General features: G+C 38.3%; 1 protein-coding gene across 4 annotated transcripts in view; it reads left to right on the top strand.

Annotated features, from left to right (window-relative positions):
* LOC135838109 (neuropeptides capa receptor-like) overlaps positions 1 to 19,787 on the top strand; it is an 87,198-nt gene extending 67,411 nt beyond the window's left edge. For 3 of the 4 annotated variants that reach the window (XM_065353674.1, XM_065353676.1, XM_065353675.1), the window contains 4 exons: positions 6,552 to 6,642; positions 6,759 to 6,958; positions 8,699 to 8,953; positions 14,815 to 19,787. In XM_065353674.1, the coding sequence (XP_065209746.1) occupies positions 6,552 to 6,642; positions 6,759 to 6,958; positions 8,699 to 8,953; positions 14,815 to 15,437 (1,169 nt within the window). In that variant the 3' untranslated portion in view covers positions 15,438 to 19,787. The remainder of the gene's footprint in view (positions 1 to 6,551; positions 6,643 to 6,758; positions 6,959 to 8,698; positions 8,954 to 14,814) is intronic. The other variant, XM_065353677.1, reaches the window with a different exon arrangement.
* Positions 19,788 to 20,390: the final 603 nt, after the last annotated feature.

The raw sequence follows: 20,390 nt of genomic DNA, 5'->3' as shown, positions 1-20,390 counted from the left end.
GGCTACCTATTTATTTAGTGTTCGCTGTTTTACTCGTAATAGGCTACCTAGTATACCTATATAGTGGACTTTTACGTATTGCAGGGTGTGTGGCTGTGTAGTGTGTACTTGTGCTTTGTCATCCGCACTCCACAGTACAAGTATGTCCTTTTTTTGTCGTCTTCGTCTTTTTTTTTTTTTTTTTTTTTTTGATACCGTACCGTGTAGAGTTGTAAATAATTCAAACAATGCTACGTCTATCGCTATCCTCATTGGAGCGAGCGAATGATTACGAGCGAGCAATTGGTCCGCGTAGCTTGACAAATTTGCTTTCTTCCACTTGCAAGTTCCAAGTACAACTACGAAGTACGAGTAGCTAATCTGATTAAAACGTATAACGTCAAGTTTTCGATTGGAATTTAATCTCGGTGGCCGTTTATATAGTCGCTTCGTTAGCGCTTTTAACGAAAGGCCCGAAAACTTTTTTTTTTTCAACAATAATAACTCGGATTTGTATTATATATTATCGTACTAGTATCTATTAGTCGTCGTATTTTTGGCCATGCTCGAGTGGTCGCTCGTATCGTATTGTATCCTATCCTATCCAATCCTGTCCTCGTCTGATCGTCGAAAGTTGAAATCGTACTTTTGTTATACGAGTATCTCTCCGTGTAGCTGTAGACATTTCTTTTTAATAGGGTTTAAAATGCGATCTGGTTTGTTATTTTATTACGGCCATAATTTTTTATTTGTACATTTTTTTGCTCTCCTTTGCCGCGTCTGTTGCGTCGCTCGTTCGGAATTTTATTAAAATTTTTAACGATAAAAGCCAAGTTGCTGCGCGTCGCGGCAGTGGGGTGAGGTGGGCTGCAGCGTATTTTAAAACACGAATCTTCATCGCGAGTAAATTACATTTACTCGTAATTACGAAATATACAAGTCGGCGTGTTCTTTTATCGTATACCTAATTAAAATTATTCGGCGAATTTCGACTTAAAGAGTGTCGAACAAGAAGGTCCTTCGTAGCGAGAAGAAAAAAATACGCGTTCAAAAGTTTGAGCTGAACGTATACCTAGTACTTGGACCTGTTCTTATCTCGTGGGCCTTTTTATCGTATGTATGTGTACTACTCGCACACTGTGTGCTGTGGAAGAAATTGTGTTAGTTACAGTGCCATAGCCTTAGCCGTATGTCTCTAAAACTCTCACTATTATAGCGACCGTGCGTCTTTTTTACTCGTATTCGTACAGAATTGTACGTGTACGTGTATTTGTGTGATTGTGTGGCTTGTGCTCATTTCTATGGTTTACGGAGTCGTCGGACGTGCGTCTGCGATCATATATTTGCGTGAATTATTAGGGTACGCAACGGCGTGATGTATGGGTGTGGCGCGGCGCGGTAAGGAGGTCAGCTTTCCTTAGCCTGGCTCTACGAATAATGAAAAACGTCCAGTCGTATGCACGATGGAAAAATGTACACGCTGTGTCAATTGCCTTTCTCTATTCAACGTAATGGCTAGGAAAATCAAAAGCATAGGGTGACGTGGTAACCCCACAGATACGCAGTAGTTGAGGAAACGCTGCTTGGAAATTACGTACATATATACAACTATGCCTTTGATTTTCAAACTTTTTACGCACTGTGAAGAAAAAAAGTGATGAATCAGAATCAAAACATTATTGCTAGAATAGAATTCGATCATCTATTGCTACTTAATTTGTTGGATGTCTATTGTCTATCCAAAATTTAAAAAAAAGTAAGTGATTTGGAGAACGCTGAGGTCTTGAATATGAAAAATGAAAAAATATTCCAACTCAGCGACCTTGAATAATACTCGCAAGACATTAAAAAACGAAAAATGAAGGTTTTTTTTTACAAAGGTTTTTGGATGCTTTGAAAAAAATTCTGACAAAATGCATTTTTAAAGGGTTTTATTAGCTTTTAAGGGATTCTGGGATAGTTTTAATCGATTTTTGAGGATTTTCCAGTTCAGTATCCGAAAAAAAGTGTTTTCTAAAAACGCGCTTCAAAGTGTCTTTTTTTAGAAACATAATTATGTATTTGAGCATTTTTGCCCTTATTTTTGTGATTTTTTTCATCAATTTTTTTTTTTTTTTTTTGGGCGGGGGAAGGGAATTTTAGAGCAATTTTTGCAAATCTCTGCTCAATTATAGGTAGAGGAGAAGGTACAAATATGGACCCCCTCTAGCTTTTTGGCTTTAAAGGGTAGAAAAAATTGTCGAAATTTGTTTTCGAATATACCATTCGAAAGGCCAAAGACTCTAGTATATTGTGTAAAAAAAAATTTTTTTGTTGAAAATCCACGAAGAAATTTGAAATTTAGAAAAGTGACATAAAGTGGTACAAATATGGACCCCCTCAAAAAATGAATAAAAAATTTCAGAAAATTGTACAAAAATTTATTTAAAGGTGTTTTTTGATGCTTTGGACTTGTCTTCTTTCCTCGGTATTCTAAAAACCATTGAATGAAAATTAGATGGAAAAAAAATTTAGGGGTCCATATTTATACCCATGCAAAAAATTGGCTAAGTTGATGAAAAATGAAAAAATCATGATCTCATTTTTGACACTTCGGACTTGTCTTCTTTGTTAATAACACTTTTCTCGACATTCTAAAAAATATTGAATCAAAATTAGGTAAAAAAATTTAGGGGTCCATATTTATTTTATACCCATGCAAAAAATCGGCTCAGCTTATGAAAAATGAAAAAAATTATGAAAATCAGTCGAAGTAAAGACAAATATGAAAGTATATTTTGAAAGTACTCATTGTAAGCTACTTACTTCGTTAATAATTTTTTTTCCAAACTTTATTTGAAGTTGATGAATAAAACTTGCAAAATTTTCCATTGGGAAGAAAATAATGCGCAAAAAAAATAATTGTTGATGAGAGACACCCAAGTATGCATGGATCCGAAATAAGTACTTGGATCATTGATACTACACTACTATGTAGTATAATTTTTAGTACTCAGCATGACCGTAGCGCTAGTAGTTGTACATTAAACCATGGGTGGTCCATAATTGTACCTTCTCCTCTACCTACTGATTTTTTGTTACTTAATTTCCTTTTAATGGATACCTAATTTTCAATAACTGAGAAAAAAAATTACAATTTTTATTTTATTTTTCGCATTTTGACAAATAATTGCCTTATTTAATTTTGGGAATATTTGATTCATTCTAGGTAATTTTCAATAATCCGAACGATGTATTCAAAATTTTGATGAGAAAATTTTCTCAATTTGAAATCGTTTTTTAATATTCTACAAATTCTCGTATTAGTGATTAAAGTAATTTTAATGCCATTGGAATTATTTGTCTACCTATTTGGCACAGATTTTTGATACATTATCCATACCTAAAAATACTCATTTGCTGCTCTTCATTCAAAATATGAGCAGATGCAGAAATAATTAGAATTCACTTTCGCCTTCTGCTGTTTTTGATAATTTTTTTTTTCAAATTTTTGATTTGTTTCAATAGCCTCGATTGCCTTAAAATGATAAGTTTTGCATTATTGTATGTATTCACGGCAAACTGGTTATGCAATTTTATTAACACCATCGCGTAGTTTTCAAACGTATTCTACGAGTAGGTACATAATTATGTATTTATGTACAGCGCCTATTTTGGGCAGATTTGTTCACTAAATTCTCTTCGATGGTCTTTCAACATTTTCGTCCTATCTCTCCCGAGGGTGGTGGAGAGGATGGTCTTCTTTCAATTTCAAAACGCGTGAAAAATCTAGAAATCGACAATTTGATTCGCTACGCGTAAGTTTTATAATGATTTGTGTGAGTACTGCGGATGTCAATGGTTTGGTTCGTGTCAGAAGGTGTCAATCGCTGGAATTGTGTGTCGATAGTTAAGGGGAAAAGACAGTGTTTGTGATGAAAATTTTCATGGAAGAATTGCCAATGACTCGGGCTGAAATGTGGGTCACAATGTAGCAGAAAGTTACGATTTGGAAAAAAAGAGTGGGTAGGTAGTGTTTCGGAATTTTTAGATGAAAATTTGGTTCTAAATGTGTCAGCCTTTGGGTATTATTTTACCCTAAGTATACCTTTACCTACACCTACACGTATGTATTTTAACGACTTTATTGCCATTTTTGTGATTTTTTTCAATGATTCAACAATATCGAACGTGATAATTTAAATACGATTTTAAATGCTTATAAATGCGGACCTCTACTTGAAGGTATCCACGCATTTGATACTTTGAATAGAAAAGCGGAATTTCGGGATAACTTCGCTATTCCTACCTTATGTGGATGTGGGTATATTCATATACCTACGTGGATTGTTGAGATTTCTTTGTTTTCTCATTCGGATGTGCCACAATTCCGCAATTCCGCGACCCTATTACCTTTCGGCTATTTCCCAATACCCGATGCGTCTCCTACTTATTGTTTACATCTATACATACGAGTAGAAAGGGTCAGGTATTCTGCGGGCATATTTTGTCAAGCGTGAAATACGTTTACCGAACGTACATTACCTACGTATATAAATGCGAGGGTATTTATTCGTTCTACGTAGATATAATTATACTTACGTATGGGTACCTACTCGTATTTATCTACGTATCTAATGCGTACCTCGTACAAATTAACGCATATGGTATGGTATGGTATGGTATGGTTGTTGACTTGTCAACAACAGCCCTCGAGGTGATATTCTTCATCAAAGATGTGATACCATGTACAACAGTACAACATGTACCTACTCGTAAGTGGTGCGAAATTGAAACTTTATTCTGGCCTTTGTACTGTGTGCCGTGTGCCATGTGCGTGAATGAATCTTTAAATATGGGGCATTTTGAGGCTAACAATCAACAGTCCTTTTCCTTGAACCGAAAGTAGCCTTCCGCTCATCTCGTTTGTCCGGAAGTCGCAAGATACGTCGTTTGTAACTCTGTGGTTTCAATTCAAATTTTATCTGAAAATGTCCTTCACCGCGAGTTAGTAGGCTTAGTGGATCTGGGTGCTTAACTTCGCTATTGCGAAGATGTTTTTCTTCAATATTTTGCAGGCAACACTCTCGTAGACGGTAGTGATTTTCGCCGAATCAAGTACCAGCTGTACAGCAAATGAAGTGTATCTCGGAGTAGTGGATAATCAACAACAAGCTGACATGGGCAGATTACATTAAGTATACCTACAGTTGGTCAGGCCACGAGATACGTACATACGAGCATACCTTTTTACCTTTCATTGCGACAATTTACTGAAACCTCTGCGAATATTCAACCTGGGCCTGAGCCAGACGAATCTTGCCCCACCTATCAGAAAAACGGTTCAGGCTCAGGCTTTGTAATGTTTCATTTACGAGTACATAATCATAATGTACATATGTATCAGTGAACTTTGATTCTGCCATATACGACGGGTAAATTTTGTGCATATGTAATTCGGTTTGGTTGGTTGGTTGGTAAGTGGAGGTACGAAGGTAGCTTTATCGCTTTCAAATTGATAGTTGGCACTTTATAGCGAATTTTAGTCGGGGAGCCGGCGGCACCAGTAGGCGTATAGCGTATGGCGTATTGCGTATTGTTTAGTTACGCCGCTGTCGCTAGCTATTCAAGCGAAAAGCTTGCCATTCTCTCTTCATTTGCCTTTGCCAACACTCGAGGTATAGTGTTGGTACGACTAGAAGCGCGTAAGATATTAGCATACCTCTAGAGATTTTTGTTCGACTACTTTCAGTCGACTCGACTCGACTCGACTCGTAGTTTTCATCGTGTAATAATTCACGACTAAAAAGTCGCTCAGCACCGAGCACCGAGCACCGATGTAAAACTTTCACGTAAAACCGATTCATTCTTATTAAATTAGTAATTGAAAATAGGTAGATGGTTGGGTGGGTGGGTGAGTGGCTGAGTGGGTGGCTGAGGCAGAGGCAGAAGCGTCGTCGCTACCTTTACCTACTCGTATCTCGGCGGCGGCCTATTTGGCACATCTCGTCGTCATTTCAACGTTATACGCAGCTCTGCCTTCATTAAGTTAGCAGTTGCGACAAGGCATTTGTCACTTACGAGTACATTCGTACGTAATACTCGTATTCGTTGTTATAGGTACACCTATCTACGATGAGTAGAATAAACTTACGAGACCTCGTTAATCGTATTTATATTTTAGGTCGTCAATTCTCACTCTTTCGTCTTTCCTCCTCGCTATAGAGTTGTCAGTGATGCTGATAACTTTGTAATCGCAAAGGGCTTGCGTATTATAATTGTTCTCCGACTACCTACTACGAGTATATCAGGTTGAAATGTGTCTTCGAACTGAACACGAGCTAAGGCTTCACTGCCTTACGTTGATACGTAATATGATTTACTTCAACTTACACATCTACCCACCTACAGTCCTACACATTCGGCTTCTTACTTTTGACGACAATTTTTTACCGTTTCTGTTGAACTGTTTTGAGACGCTCTCTTTACAGTCTTATTTCTACGCCATTTATATAATTACTCGTTTGTAAATCGATGTTATCAACTTACGTTCAGGTGAATTTCAATTGGTTTTATTTGTTTTCTGATTACAGGATTACCCAACGACCTTCTCCTGTACTGGCAACAATATCCGTGGTTATTTGGAGAAGACGTTTGCAAACTTCGAGCTCTCGTTTCGGAAATGTGAGTAAACTAGCGTGGATCCCTCTGTGTGATATGATAGAGATGGGACTGTGATTTGACGGTTTAGGCGTACCTATGTACCTACTACCTACGTTCAACGTTGATTGTTGTTGCAGGACTTCGTATACTTCGGTGTTGACCATAGTAGCTTTCTCGATGGAACGATATCTGGCCATTTGCCATCCGCTTCATTCGTACGCCATGTCCGGTCTGCGAAGAGCTTTACGTATTATATCAGTTTTATGGATCATTGCCTTGGTGAGCGCTACGCCATTCGCTGTCTATACCACCGTACATTATCTAGATTATCCGCCTGGTAAGTCCGAGTTTATTCTATGTACTCGATCGTAGGCTTGACACGCATGTGATAGCTGATAGCAGATTCATTTCGAGTGATCGCGATCCCTTTCAATTGATGTCCCTCTTTGACAGGGTGTCCATTCTCTGTGAGCATCTATAACATATGTACAAGTATTGATGCTTGCATAAGTTGTCAACAAGTCCTGTTTCTTGGTAAAAATGAAAAAATGTCTTTTTCCCCCCAATTTTTGCAGAAATTATCCAGAATTTTCCCCAAAAGTCTGAATTTTTGTCATAAAAGCCCTGTTATTCGTCAAAATTACCAAACAGATCGGTTTTTTTTTTGACAAATTCATGTTTTTGGCCAGATTTGCTAAAAAAAAAAACCTGTTATTGGTCAAAATTGTCAACACAATTATTGTCAGAAGTCTAAATTTTTGTAAAAAAAAAGTCTTCTTTTTTTAAAATTTCCAAAAAGTTCCTGATTTTTGCCACAATAGCCATTTTTGCTTTTTATATTCTCCTCGATTAACTTATGTGATTTTCCATTGATTCTTTTTCAAATTTTGATTTTTTTCAAGTTCTTTTCAAAAATGGAAAACTATTTTGACCCAAAAAAAATTTCTAGCTTGAATAAATTTAATACCTAGAAACATTGGAAAAATTGTCCCGTTGGATGTCCGGCTTTTATCCCGCTTTTTAGCATCCACCTCTCCCTCTGCTATGTGAGTATGGGTTGATAGGTATTTGAAGGGTTAGGAAAATTGAGAACATTTTTCGTGCAACCGGAAAACCCGAGGAAAAATGATTTCTTCGGAAGAGTGGACACCCTGCGTCCAATCCACGAATTTACTGATGCGTTCATCGATTGCTTATGCTTATTAATTATACCTACATAGACGTACGTACTTGCAACTAGAGCTGGAGAAAATCTTACGTAGAATACCAAATGCTGAGTCATCGTACGTCGTACATGTATTTTCCGTACGCGAATACGAATTGCGAAAATAATTTTTGACGAGAAAATTGTCCCTTCGGTCTACTCGTACTTACTCGTAGTCGTACGCGTAATTTTTTCAGCTCGAGCGCGATGCAACCAGAGTCGTTGATAAATTTGGTCGACGCGACGACTTGGCGACTAACATAAGTTATACAAATACTCGTACGAACGAAGAGGTGAAATGGAGTAGGTAAAGCGACCACGTCCAATGTCGTTGAGAGAAAAATGAAAAACAGCGGAGATACGTCTCCGGAGAATGAGCATTGAGCATATACGTATACGTATACGTAACGAAAAATAGTCTAATTAACTTCGTAAGCCGCAATACGTTTCACGTTTCTCGTACATTGAGCGACTGAGCGTACTTGTGCCCGACTAAAATGAATGGGTTTGGTTTTGAGAGGTCTTTGCCCTGTTGCAGACCCGATAGATTAGTAGGAAAGCATAAAAGGAAATATTTTCGGTGTTCTAGTAGGTAGAGGTACCTACTTAAAGCACTCGAATCGTCACGTATAATTGTTCCGATCGTGGCCGAGATTTTTTAATTGTTCGTCGCGTGTTGCCGAATATCTACTTTGGTGGTGTGTGGGCAGTTGATATAAGCCTGAAAATTTCTCCTTCGCCATTCTGCAAACCGGGTTTATTACGTATCATTTGCGCTTGTAGAGTAGACATCAATCAGTTGATATTTTTCATGGAATGCATTGCGTTGTCCCTATGTGACTATGGTCCTATCCTAAGAATATTTGTTCGCAGGCTCTGGAAAACTTGTAAGCGAAAGCGCATTCTGCGCCATGCTGGATGACAACATGCCACCCAACTTCCCCATTTACGAATTGAGTTTTTTTCTTTTTTTCCTCATACCTATGCTGGTGATAATCGTTCTATACGTATGCATCGCTTTGCGCATCAGGCAGAGAAGCAGGCATTCGCTGGGCAAACGTGTCGAAGGAGTCATACATGGCGAATCGAAGCATACAAAAACTAGGAAATCCATCATTAGAATGTTGGGTACGTAGAAAATAGACGCAGACGTACGCGTACGTGTATGATTTGTCGAATTATTAGACGCTACGTACATTTACATAATTATACCTACCAGATACCTAGACTTACTTACGTAGTTCGTACAGATAGAGATCCATATACAAATGAACAATCATTTGATAAACTATAATAGTCCGGCATATGACAATCCCCCCCCCCCGCCGATCCTTTGGGACAACTTTTTTCTTAAAAGGGACATCCTAAGGAACATTTTAAAGCGAACTTGCCCAAAAAAAAGTTGGCCTTACTTACAAAATGGCGGCCATTTTGATTGACGGGTCAGCCGAAATCGCAGATTTTGCGTTTCAACATAGGACTTGCACAAAAAATTTCAAACTTTACAAAGGTAGATCGAAGATCATGCTAAAATTTATCGCCTGTCAAAATTTCAAGTGCTAAAGTGCGTTTTTCGATTTTTGGTGAATTTTTGAAAATCCAATTTAGGCCAAAAAGGAGGGAAAAAATCAAAATTTTACCAAATTGACCAAGAAAGCTGAAATTTGGGATATACCCTATTTTCGACATGCCAAATAGATTGAAAACAGTTTCAACCCGTTTTAAGCAGTTCTGGAGCCTCCAGCAGATTTTTGAAACTCGAAATTCCCACAAAACTCCATCAAATTGGAGTTGTAAAGCTAAAATGTATTCTAAAAACTAATTTTAATACGCTACGAAGTACTGCAGACGAATTTCAAGTCGTTTTGGAGCCTCCAGCGACTTTTTGAAAGGTTCTATGGCGTTTTTTTGGAAAATTGAAATTTCCTTAAAGTAGCTGGAAGCTTCAAAACCATTTGAAACCACCATGTAGTCTGCGAAGTAAATTTCATCTTCCCATTTTCATTTGATAAGTTAATGTTGGGGAAATTTCAAGTTTCAAAAATCTACTGGAGGCTCCAGGAATTTTTTAAAAAAGTCGCTGGAGGCTCCAAAACGATTTGAAATTTACCTGCAGTACTTCGTAGCGTATTGAAATTAGTTTTTAGAATAAATTTTAGCATTACAACTCCAATTTGATGGAATTTTGTGAGAATTTCGAGTTTCAAAAATCTGCTGGAGGCTCCAGAACTGCTTAAAACGGGTTGAAACTGTTTTCAATCTATTTGGCATGTCGAAAATAGGGTATATCCCTCATTTTTGGTTTGAATTCGATTTTCAAAAATTCACCATAAATCGAAAAACGCACTTTAGCACTTGAAATTTTGACAGGTGATAAATTTTAGCATGATCTTTCGATCTACCTTTGTAAAGTTTGAAAAATTTCGTGCAAGTCCTATATTGAAACGCAAAATCTGCGATTTCGGTTGACCTGTCAATCAAAATGGCCGCCATTTTGTAAGTAAGGCCAACTTTTTTTGGGCAAGTTTGCTTTAAAATGTTCCTTAGGATGTCCCCTTTAAGAAAAAAGTTGTCCCGGAAGATCGGGAGGCGGGGGTGCAATTACTCATATTGTCATATGCCGGACTACAATCTTAATGCGCTTTGGAGAGAGCTTGGTAGCGTATTTTTGCACCGAGGAGTCCTAGGTGTAGGTTGAGTATGAATATCAGGGGAAAATGCGAGAGTTTTCATGTAATGAGCTGAAATAATAAAGAAGCACGCTATCTACTCGTATCTGTATTGAGGCGAATCGCGTAAAAGATAGTCGAAGGATGTTAACCAACTTCAGCGGAGACCTTCATTTTGAATTTAAAGTCACTCAGAAAACATTCTAACCCAGGAGAAGTTCATGAAGACATAAATGGGTTCTCAAAGAGGGGAAATTTTCGAAAAAATCTGAGTTTTTTTTATTGAAAACCCTGTATTCAAAAATATATTCCCATGGATCATCAGTGTCTGGAAAAGCATTAGCAAGGAAAAAGAATTGATCTGAAAAGGGTTAGATTTGTCGATTAGATGAAGCAACGATCAGTTGTGAATAATTTTTTTTCCAATTTTGTTGGTATCGCAACGCTGCCGCCGCGCCGCGCCAGCCACAGGTGACCAGAAATACCTATATTACGCTGCGGACACGGAGGCCCGATGAAAGTGATTTTCCTGACAAACCTCCAATTTCTTTCTAAAATTGGTCCTAAAATTGGAGGATCCCACGCTGATTTCACACATCGAATAACCCTGCGGCCATATTTTTTGGTAAAATTGGAAAATTGAAAACTCGAACTCGTGGAAAGTGTTTGTGCATGGTGAGTGGTGAGTGCGGAGTGGTGATGGTGATATTGTGTTAGCGTGCGTTTAGGTGTTTGCTGTGATAGAACAACACGTGAAATAGTTGACACGAGTATAAGACTTTGTTGGCGAAACTTGCAACGAATTTCGAATATTATACGAATGATATGTGTGCTGTGTAGGTATGTGTCTTGATGGTCGATTCCTCCGATGCGATACCTACGTGTACAACGAGACGCACGTATGTGAAAAAAAAGTTTATCGTTTCCACGAGCTTTTCGAATCGAATGAAGAATCATACCGTGATACTCCTCCCCTTTCTGCTTGGATATGCCACACGCTTTAGCAATCACCGCGGCGCTAAGCGCCATCGCCACGCCGTTAAAAAGTTGGTGTAAATCGTCAGCTTTGGACTTTGGTTGGTAAAGTAAAGGTTTACGGGGGAGACGACGACGACGACAACGACCACAATAATAACAATAACTACTCGTAACATCAACAAAGCGACGACGGTAAATACGTCGAAGCGCATTCACGCGTAAGAACCAACACATTTGAGAATACTTTGATACGGGTATTTTTCTGGTTTACTTAGTGCGAATTGCGAATCACACCGTCGAGAATTGCCGACTCGGCGCGGTGCGGCCCCCTCGCCCCCGCCGTCTTCTAGCTCGAAAGCTGCAACGCTTCCGCCGCAGATGCTACCTCTGCGTTTGCCAAAATATCGCTCCGACTTTCCTAATAAAGTTAAACGTTTACCCGTTAAATAAATCGTCGTTAAAAAACAATTTCCAACATTTCTTCTACCGTTTTGCTTGCCTTTCGACTTTCGTTTTATTTCTGTCTGGCCATGGCCGTGATGCCGTGATAGTGGTTGTTGTCGTTATCGTCGTCGTCGTTGTTGTCTTCGCCTTCGTTCTCGTCCGAGGCTTTTTTCGGCTGCGGGGTACTTTCTTCTTCTATACCGCTATTATTTCGGATTGAAATTCGTTTCAGTTAAAAGTCACGAACGAATTAAATTTTTTATATTAATTACTGTTTTTTTTGTTTTTTTTTGCCTTGAAAAGAATGAAATTATACGGCAAGAAAACCAAATCGCAGGATGCTCGAATTTTTGGAAAAGAAAAGTAAACGAAAAAAAAAACTACAATTACTTAGAACGCAGCTTCTGAACGTTAAATGTACATTTTTCAGATTTTTGGTACATTTTGCAACATTTTGAGAGAGCTAGCTTAATTTGTTTCCCGCAAAAGCAGAGTAGCGCTTTCCTTTTTTTATTCGCACGTGTTATTTCGAAATATAAAAACGAACAATCAATCGCACCAGAAGATCGGAAATGTACCTAGAGGAAAAATAAAGGTCGGCAAATTTTCAGTCACTATCCCCCCTCTTCCTTCTCCCCCACAAAAAAATGAACCTCCAGTTTTTTTCTCGTCATGTTGATTTATTTTTGCGAAATCGAATTAAGAATTAGTAGTTTATTCAACTGGGGGAGTAAAAGTGGTTTTCGACGAATTTTGAGGTTTATTGCCCGACCGAAGCGAGGGAAATAAACCTCAAAATTCGTCGAAAATCACTTTTACTCCCCAGTTGAATAATATATTTTTCGTTATGTGGGAGAAAAACGTCAGTCTCTACTTTCAAAAATCAGAAGCGAGAGCAAAAGTAGCACTTTTCCTCCCTAAATAACGAAAAAATTAGTTATTGTACGTATTTAAATATCCGAACCTGAGAAGAAGGATTTTTAGGGGGGAGGGGTAAGTTTTGAGGTCTCAGTCCACGCTGCGAATTTCATATTGTATTTTTCACTGACGTTGCCAGTAGACTTTCGGATACCTACGAGTAGACTGACTTTTCTAAACTTGGAAAAATACCTAATAATATTGTTGAAAAGAAAGTCAATATTATGACGTAATTTCATAAATTCGGCACGATTTTTCCAAGATTTGAAAAATCTGACGAGATGTCAAAAATTCACTTTCGAAAGTTTCTTGACATAATCTTGGCAAAAGGGACTCTCGGGTAAAATAAGTGAAAATGCCCCTGTTTTCGGATTTTTGAAATATTTTGATGAAACATTGTTGGGTACCTTTGAAAAAAGTTGGAGTCAGAAAAATTCCCCACCCCACCACTCTTGCCCAAAATGGCGGAAAAAACTTTTTTTTCGAGAAAATAGTGTATGTACTTTAACGAGTTTTGAACAAAAAATGTCGAATTCATTCGAAATAATTATATAGAAGAGACACGACGAGTCTAGCCACGTGATTTTTTTCAAAATTTTCTTGCTTCTCAGAGGGGAAATAGTATACCTAGAAAAAGAACCAGCTTCTTGAAACCTTAATTTAGGTGCCATATGCACCCCTTGCCCCAATTTTGGGTCAAACGAAGACTGAACACGAATATGAAGTTATGGTGGATCTTCTTAAAGGCCTCATTGGGCGAGGTGATGGGTTGCTCAAAAATTGAGTTTTTCGTTAAAAATTCAATTTTTAAGCGACCCACCTTCCGGGAGGAGGGGAGGACCCTTTATTGATTTTTGGTGTACTGGCCATAATTTATGGTAAATTACGGCGATTAATTGGTCATTTTCGGAACTCAAAATTAGGACCAATCTAACGAGCGCTTGTCTGTGAATTTCTATTCAGAGGATACTCGTAGAATCGGTTACCAACATACTTACTCCGTGGCATGCATGTTTTTACATAAAATGATAACGTTCATTACATATTTAGGCTGCGTTAATTCGAACGGAAATATCGTGACTTTCGTTTTGAAAAAATATGCCCAAAAGTGGACGATATTATTGTTGGAGACCCTGTATTCGTGTGGGCCCGGTCGTGGGGCGATGCAAAACGAGTGAGGAGTTGGATATCGCGATACCTATGGCTATGGCTATACCCTTTGTGTAATCGAGCGATCAATTTGATCGGTTAAAAAACAGGAAATTTTCAACACAAATGGCCGAACTTTTCGGGTTAATGTTGGCGAGTTGGCCAACTTTGATTAATTATTGTTTTTCTTATTGTTTCCTGCCTTTTCGAACGTGTTCGTAAGGGACTATTTAACGAATAACTGAGCCGAGGTACGAGCGTATCTTTTTTAAAGGAGTATTTACCCTCCAACGTGGCTAGTAAAAGGTTGGATCCAAGTTAGCCCTACTTGCGATGGTACGCGTATAAAAAATTTTATTCGAATGGAAAACAAAAAAAGGAAAAACGTGCGTGGCGTCCTCCTGCTTCTGACCGAATACGTACGAGTATTATTGGTATTTGGTTCGTACAAAATAGCGATAGATACGACCAAGATTTTATTAAGTTAACTATACGTAGTTACATACCTACTTGTAATATGTACTTGGGTGCTGGTATTGGTAAAAACACGACTAGCGTGATGCGGCGGGGGCGGCGTTGCTTGCGGCGAGTTGGGGTAAGGGCTAAGGGCAAAGGTTAGGGTAGCCCATAGCCGGCTAATTTTGAAATACCGAATAAATGTAATAGGCCTACGCGTAGGTGTGAGTTTGAGTGTATATTACATTACATCTATAGACATAATATAGCCTATACGTAGACGTACGCAATACGCATATTTGATAACCGTATTATAGGGTGTAAGGACGTTCGGGTGTACGATTATTGCGAATGAAAATTGGTGTTTTGTTTCAGCGGCGGTTGTGGTGGCGTTTTTTCTATGTTGGGCGCCGTTTCACGCGCAACGATTAATATATTTGTACGCCAGCGATTGGGAGTACTTTAGCGAAATCAACGAATGGATGTACTACATAACGGGCTGTTTTTATTATTTTTCTTCCACCATAAATCCGATCCTTTATAATTTAATGTCGGTAAAATACCGGCTGGCGTTTCGCCAAACCTTGTGCGGATATTCAAGGTACGAACGGAACCGCTCCAGAGATTTGCATTCCAGTTTTCGCGATACCATTATCCATACCAACGAGAACACGCATTGGCGTCGATCCTTAACCTGGCGGCAGGCGTCCAAAAGATCCATCAAAAGTAACGGCACAGACGTCGTCGTGATGATCGCGCCCCCCTGCGTCTCCGCCACTAATCAACGTCAACGTGCCTCGAGAAATTGGAGGAAAACCTTTTTACGAGTTACCAAGGTATCCAGGCTAACCAAAAGGTCTGCTTCGGCGTCAGCGTCAGCGTCAGCTGCGGCTACGGCTACCGCCGCCACTCTGGCCACCCCCAATTCGCCTACCTCGCATAACGATGTTGAACTGCTTACGTCGTCATCGCGTGTTCAAGACGAAACTCGTATTTGATCGGTTATACTCGTACGCGTACGTAGTTACCCCTTTGGTAAAAATTGCCTCTGGTTTAGTCGCCCGCGATCGCCTAAAATCCCATCCATTTTTCCATTTCAGAATTCTTTCGATTTTGGGGACTCCTAACATGACCAAAGTTCGTAAGATGGTAGGCTACCTGGTTGAATCTTCTCAACTCATGCTGAACAAAAAAAAAATGTATCAGTAGACGTCCCTGTCCCTTGATCCGTGGATGATTCTGGGAGAATTGATCGTGGAGAATTTCACAGCATATAGAAAACTCGTAATCAGAGTGTAGATATACCTATTCTCTGGAAAACCTGGATAACTGCGGCAAAAGTCGAAATATTTCGACCTTGTGTATAGAAGTCGTGGAAATATCAGAAATACAAATATTTTTTTCTGCAAAATCAACGATTTTTTTATAAAATTGGTTATACGGCTCAAGTGATTTAGAAGACAAATGTACCTGAACATGGAAAATTTTCTGCAGCATTGTACAAAAAATAGTAGTGAGAATTCTCTCGCCCCGAGAATGTAATTTATTTCACCAAATATTGTCTCTTTTTGTCCGTTTTTGAGAAAGTGGATTGGGTATCTTGAAATGAAGCAGCCTATACGAATGTAAAATATTATAAAATGCAGTCTAAATATTGAAGTATAAATTTTTGAAGACGCTAATAGTCGAGGAGCCCACTTAAGAATAAATTGCAACCCCCCCCCCCCCGGTCGATCCTCCGGGGCAACTTTTTTCTTGAAGGGGGAGCCTAAAGAACATTTCTAACCTCTGTACTAAAAAAAAAAGTGGCCATACTTACAAAATGGCGGCCATTTTGATTGGCAGGTCAGTCGAAATCGCAGATTTTGCGTTCCAACATAGGACTTGCACAACATTTTTTAAACTGTACAAAGGTAGATCGAAAGATCAAGCAAAAACTTCTTGTGCTAAAGTGCGTTTTTCGATTTTTGGCGAATTTTTGAAAATCAAATTCAGACCAAAAATGAGGGAAAAAATCAAAATTTTACCAAATTGACCAAGAAAGCTGAAATTTGGGATACAACCCTATTTTCGACATGCCAAATCGATTGGAAACTGTTTCAAACTGTTTTGAACAGTTCTGGAGTCTCCAGCAGATCTTTGAAACTAGAAATTCTCACAAAATTTCACCAAAATGGAGTTGGAAAGCTGAAATTTATTCTGCAAACTAATTTCAATGCGCTACGAAGTACTACAGGTGAATTTCAAGTCGCTTTATAGCCTCCAGCGACTTTTTGATAATTCCTGGAGCCTCCATCAGATTTTTGAAACTTTATATTTTCACAAAATTTCATCAAATGGCGGTGGAAAGCTGAAATTTACTCTACACCCCAATTTTAACATCCTCTAAAGACGACTTCAAGTGGGTTCAAATCATTTTGGAGCCTCCAGCGACTTTTTGAAAATTACTGGAGCCTCCAGTAGATTTTTGAAACTTGAAATTCCCGCAACATTTTACCAAATGGAGTTGGCAAGCTGAAATTTATGATTTCGAAGCTTCCAGCTACTTTTTGGAAATTTCAATTTTCCAAAAAAGACCACATGACCTCTCAAAAAGTCGCTGGAGGCTCCAAAACGACTTGAAATCCACCAACAGACGACTTCGTAGCGTATTGAAATTAGTTCGCAGAATGAATTTAGACTTTCCATCTCCGTTTGATGAAATTTTTAGGAAATTTAAAGTTTCAAAAATCTACTGGAGGCTCCAGTAATTTTCAAAAAATCGCTGGATGCTCCAAAAGAACTTGAAATCTCCCTGCAGTTGACTTCGTAGCGTATTGAAATTAGTTTGCAGAGTAAATTTCGGCTATCCAACCCGATTTTGATGAAATTTTGTGGGAATTTCGAGTTACAAAAATTTGCTGGAGGCTCCAGAACTGCTCAAAACAGTTTGAAACAGTTTCCAATCGATTTGGCATGTCGAAAATAGGGTGTATCCCAAATTTCAGCTTTCTTGGTCAATTTGGTAAAATTTTGATTTTTTCCCTCATTTTTGGCCTATAAAAATTCGCCAAAAATCGAAAAATGCACTTTAGCACTTGAAATTTTGACAGGTGATGAATTTTTGTTTGTTCTTTCGATCTACCTTTGTACAGTTTGAAAAATTTTGTGCAAGTCCTATGTTGGAACGCGAAATCTGCGATTTCGGCTGACCTGTCAATCACAATGGCCGCCATTTTGCAAGTAGGGACACTTTTTTTTTGAGTACAAGGGCTAGAAATGTTCCTTAGGACTCCCCTTTTATGAAATAAGTTGCCCCAGAGGATCGACGGGGAGGTGAAATTTATCCTTAAGTGGGCTCCCCGACTACGAGTTATAATTATATTTCGCCAACTCGAGCATTTCACCAGTTTTTGAATTTTTTCAAACTTTCTGAATTTGTAACATTCCTTTTAGGCATATTTTGAAGCTCGAGGTAAAGTGGTCTTCGAGAATTAATTCTCTGTCCTCGAAGGCCTGGTTTTGGTACCTACCTTACCTATCTATATAACTATTATATTTTTTGAAAGTTTTCAGGTTTGTATAAGTACCGCCCTTTTGGAACCAATTTCGGTGTTAGCGGTCAAATGGTGTTTAAAAATGAATTCTGCTTTCTAAAAAAAAAAAACATGTTTTGATTCTCGTGTTGTATGTTTTAAAATTTCCAATTTTATATGTATGTCTCCTTTTTGGAACTAATGTTGAGGTTTTGGGTTAATGGTCTTCAATAATTTTGGAGCCAATTTTGGTGCTTGGAGTCAAATGGATTTTGAAAATGAATTCTGCAGCCTCACCCCCCAATTTTGATTAAAAATTGTATTTTTGTTATTTTTGAAATTTTTTGTCCTATTTATTTTTCTTTCGGAGTCCATTTTGAGTTTCAGGGCCAAATGGTCTTCAAAACTGAACGTTTCTTTTGGGACCCATTTTGAGTTTTGTGGTCGAACAGTCATTAAAAATCAAATCGTCGCTTTTCAGAATTAGTACAACTCACGCGAGGTATTGGGCCATTTATGTACTATTTTCGTCGTCTTTATTACGATTTAGAAAAGTAGAGTGCACAATCAATCATTTTAGACTATACCAACATTCGTACTGCATTATGTAGATGATTTTTGTTCAGTATGAGTGGCCTAACCAGCTGCTATGAAGGAAAAGAGAGTTGAACGAGAAATTTTACATGGGGCTAGTGTTGGCGAACCGAGCGTAAAAGATGTGCCAACTCGCGATCAGGTTCGCAGCGAGCCTTTCCGCAGAAAACTGAATCATTAGGTACGAGTACTGCCTAAAGTTATCAAAATAGACGAATGTGGGTTGTGGGGCGGCGGCGGCGTGACGAAATAATCGTCGAAATTGCCGAACGCGTGTATTTTCATAGAGTCATAAATTAAATCCGTATTATTAGGTAGGTACCTACGACGGTCAAATTGGTGTAAGGGCGAACCGACGACATCGACTATCATAAATTATTTCTCAAATTTTAGCCAATTCGCAATCACTCAACTATTGTCGCTATCAATAAAATGCAGTCGTCCGGCTAGCAGCAGCCGCCGCGTTCTCTCGTATAGCGTGTATTAGCCGTGTACCTATACTACGATAAATTTTAATGCGATAAAAATTGCCCCGGAAACGCGATTTTCGATTCTCGTAGGCGTAGGGGGGCGTAGGGCGTAGGGCGTAGTGGTAAATTAACAAGTACACGGACGTACAAATAATATCGCTACGCCATCCATTCGCCATCCACACATACGCGTACGTTACGTAAAATGCTGGTATTATCCGCACCGTGTGCCATATTCGTATTATACGAGTACGGGCACCTACCTAAATACTCGTATTGAACCAATAACTTATAAGGCTCCCCAAATCGACGGTCCATCGCTTTCGTACTCGTACTTTTCCCTCAACCCCAGGCAGGCAGCGGCCAAATCGGGCATTTCAACATTTTCGTCGTTGTTCTTGTCGTCGAGTTATCGTCTTCATTTCGTTAATTTACGTATTTTCGTTTATTTAGTCACTATCCATCGTAAATATTATTAGTACGAGTAGAATTAGTTATTAGCGTTGGTGGATATCTTTTTTTTTTGTGTTCCCTGTTCCCAGTGTGACTCGTGCTTTTGCCACGTGGGTATTTCTTTTACCAGTATTTACCAACCATTTTTTTATTCTTTCATTTTTTTTGGTTTTTTTTTTTTGTAAGATAATTTCTGTTTTTTGTTCGCGTTTCATTTTATTTACTTACGTGTTGTATTTGTACCTATTTTTTATCGTGTCATTATTTTATCTTACCGTTATGTTGGTCGACGTAATAAACTTGAATTTTACGTTTCGATTATTCGTTTGTTTCATCACAAAATGCACGTAGGTATCATTGTATCGTAAGACCAGGTAGGCGACAGGGGCTACTTTGATAATTGGTTTTTCCCCTATCAAATACTTATTGAAATCGTATTGAAAGATCTCGACAATTATTTTTCATTTGAAAAAAAATAATGAAAACGAAAACAAATGTTTTGAGCGAAAGATCATCTTAATTAAAATAAAACAATATTATAGAAATAGACCGGAAATGAATTTGCATACCTAACGTTTCTTTGGGACGCGTTTTGTCGAAAATTCGTCGCAATATAACGCGATAAAAATTCTTTTTCGAATTATTATAATATTGTTTTATTTTAAATTATGATTTTTTACTATTTAACGAATTTTTTAAGAGCGAGAGAGAGAGACAGAGAATTTCAATATCTGTAAAAAACATTTTCAAAAAGACATCGACATTCCACATTTTTACGCTTGTTACACGGAAACACTGTAAAATATAATTTATTGCGGAATAAAATGTGGAAAGGCTCAACTAAACTTGGTGATGCAGACCTTCATTTTGAATTGAAAGCCTCCCTGAAAATTTTTTTACCCCGGAGATGTTCCTGGAG

This window comes from Planococcus citri, chromosome 2, assembly GCF_950023065.1.
Source record: "Planococcus citri chromosome 2, ihPlaCitr1.1, whole genome shotgun sequence".
Taxonomy (NCBI): domain Eukaryota; kingdom Metazoa; phylum Arthropoda; class Insecta; order Hemiptera; family Pseudococcidae; genus Planococcus; species Planococcus citri.
Note: the sequence above shows the minus strand (reverse complement) of the source record. Positions and strands in the feature narration are given on the sequence as shown.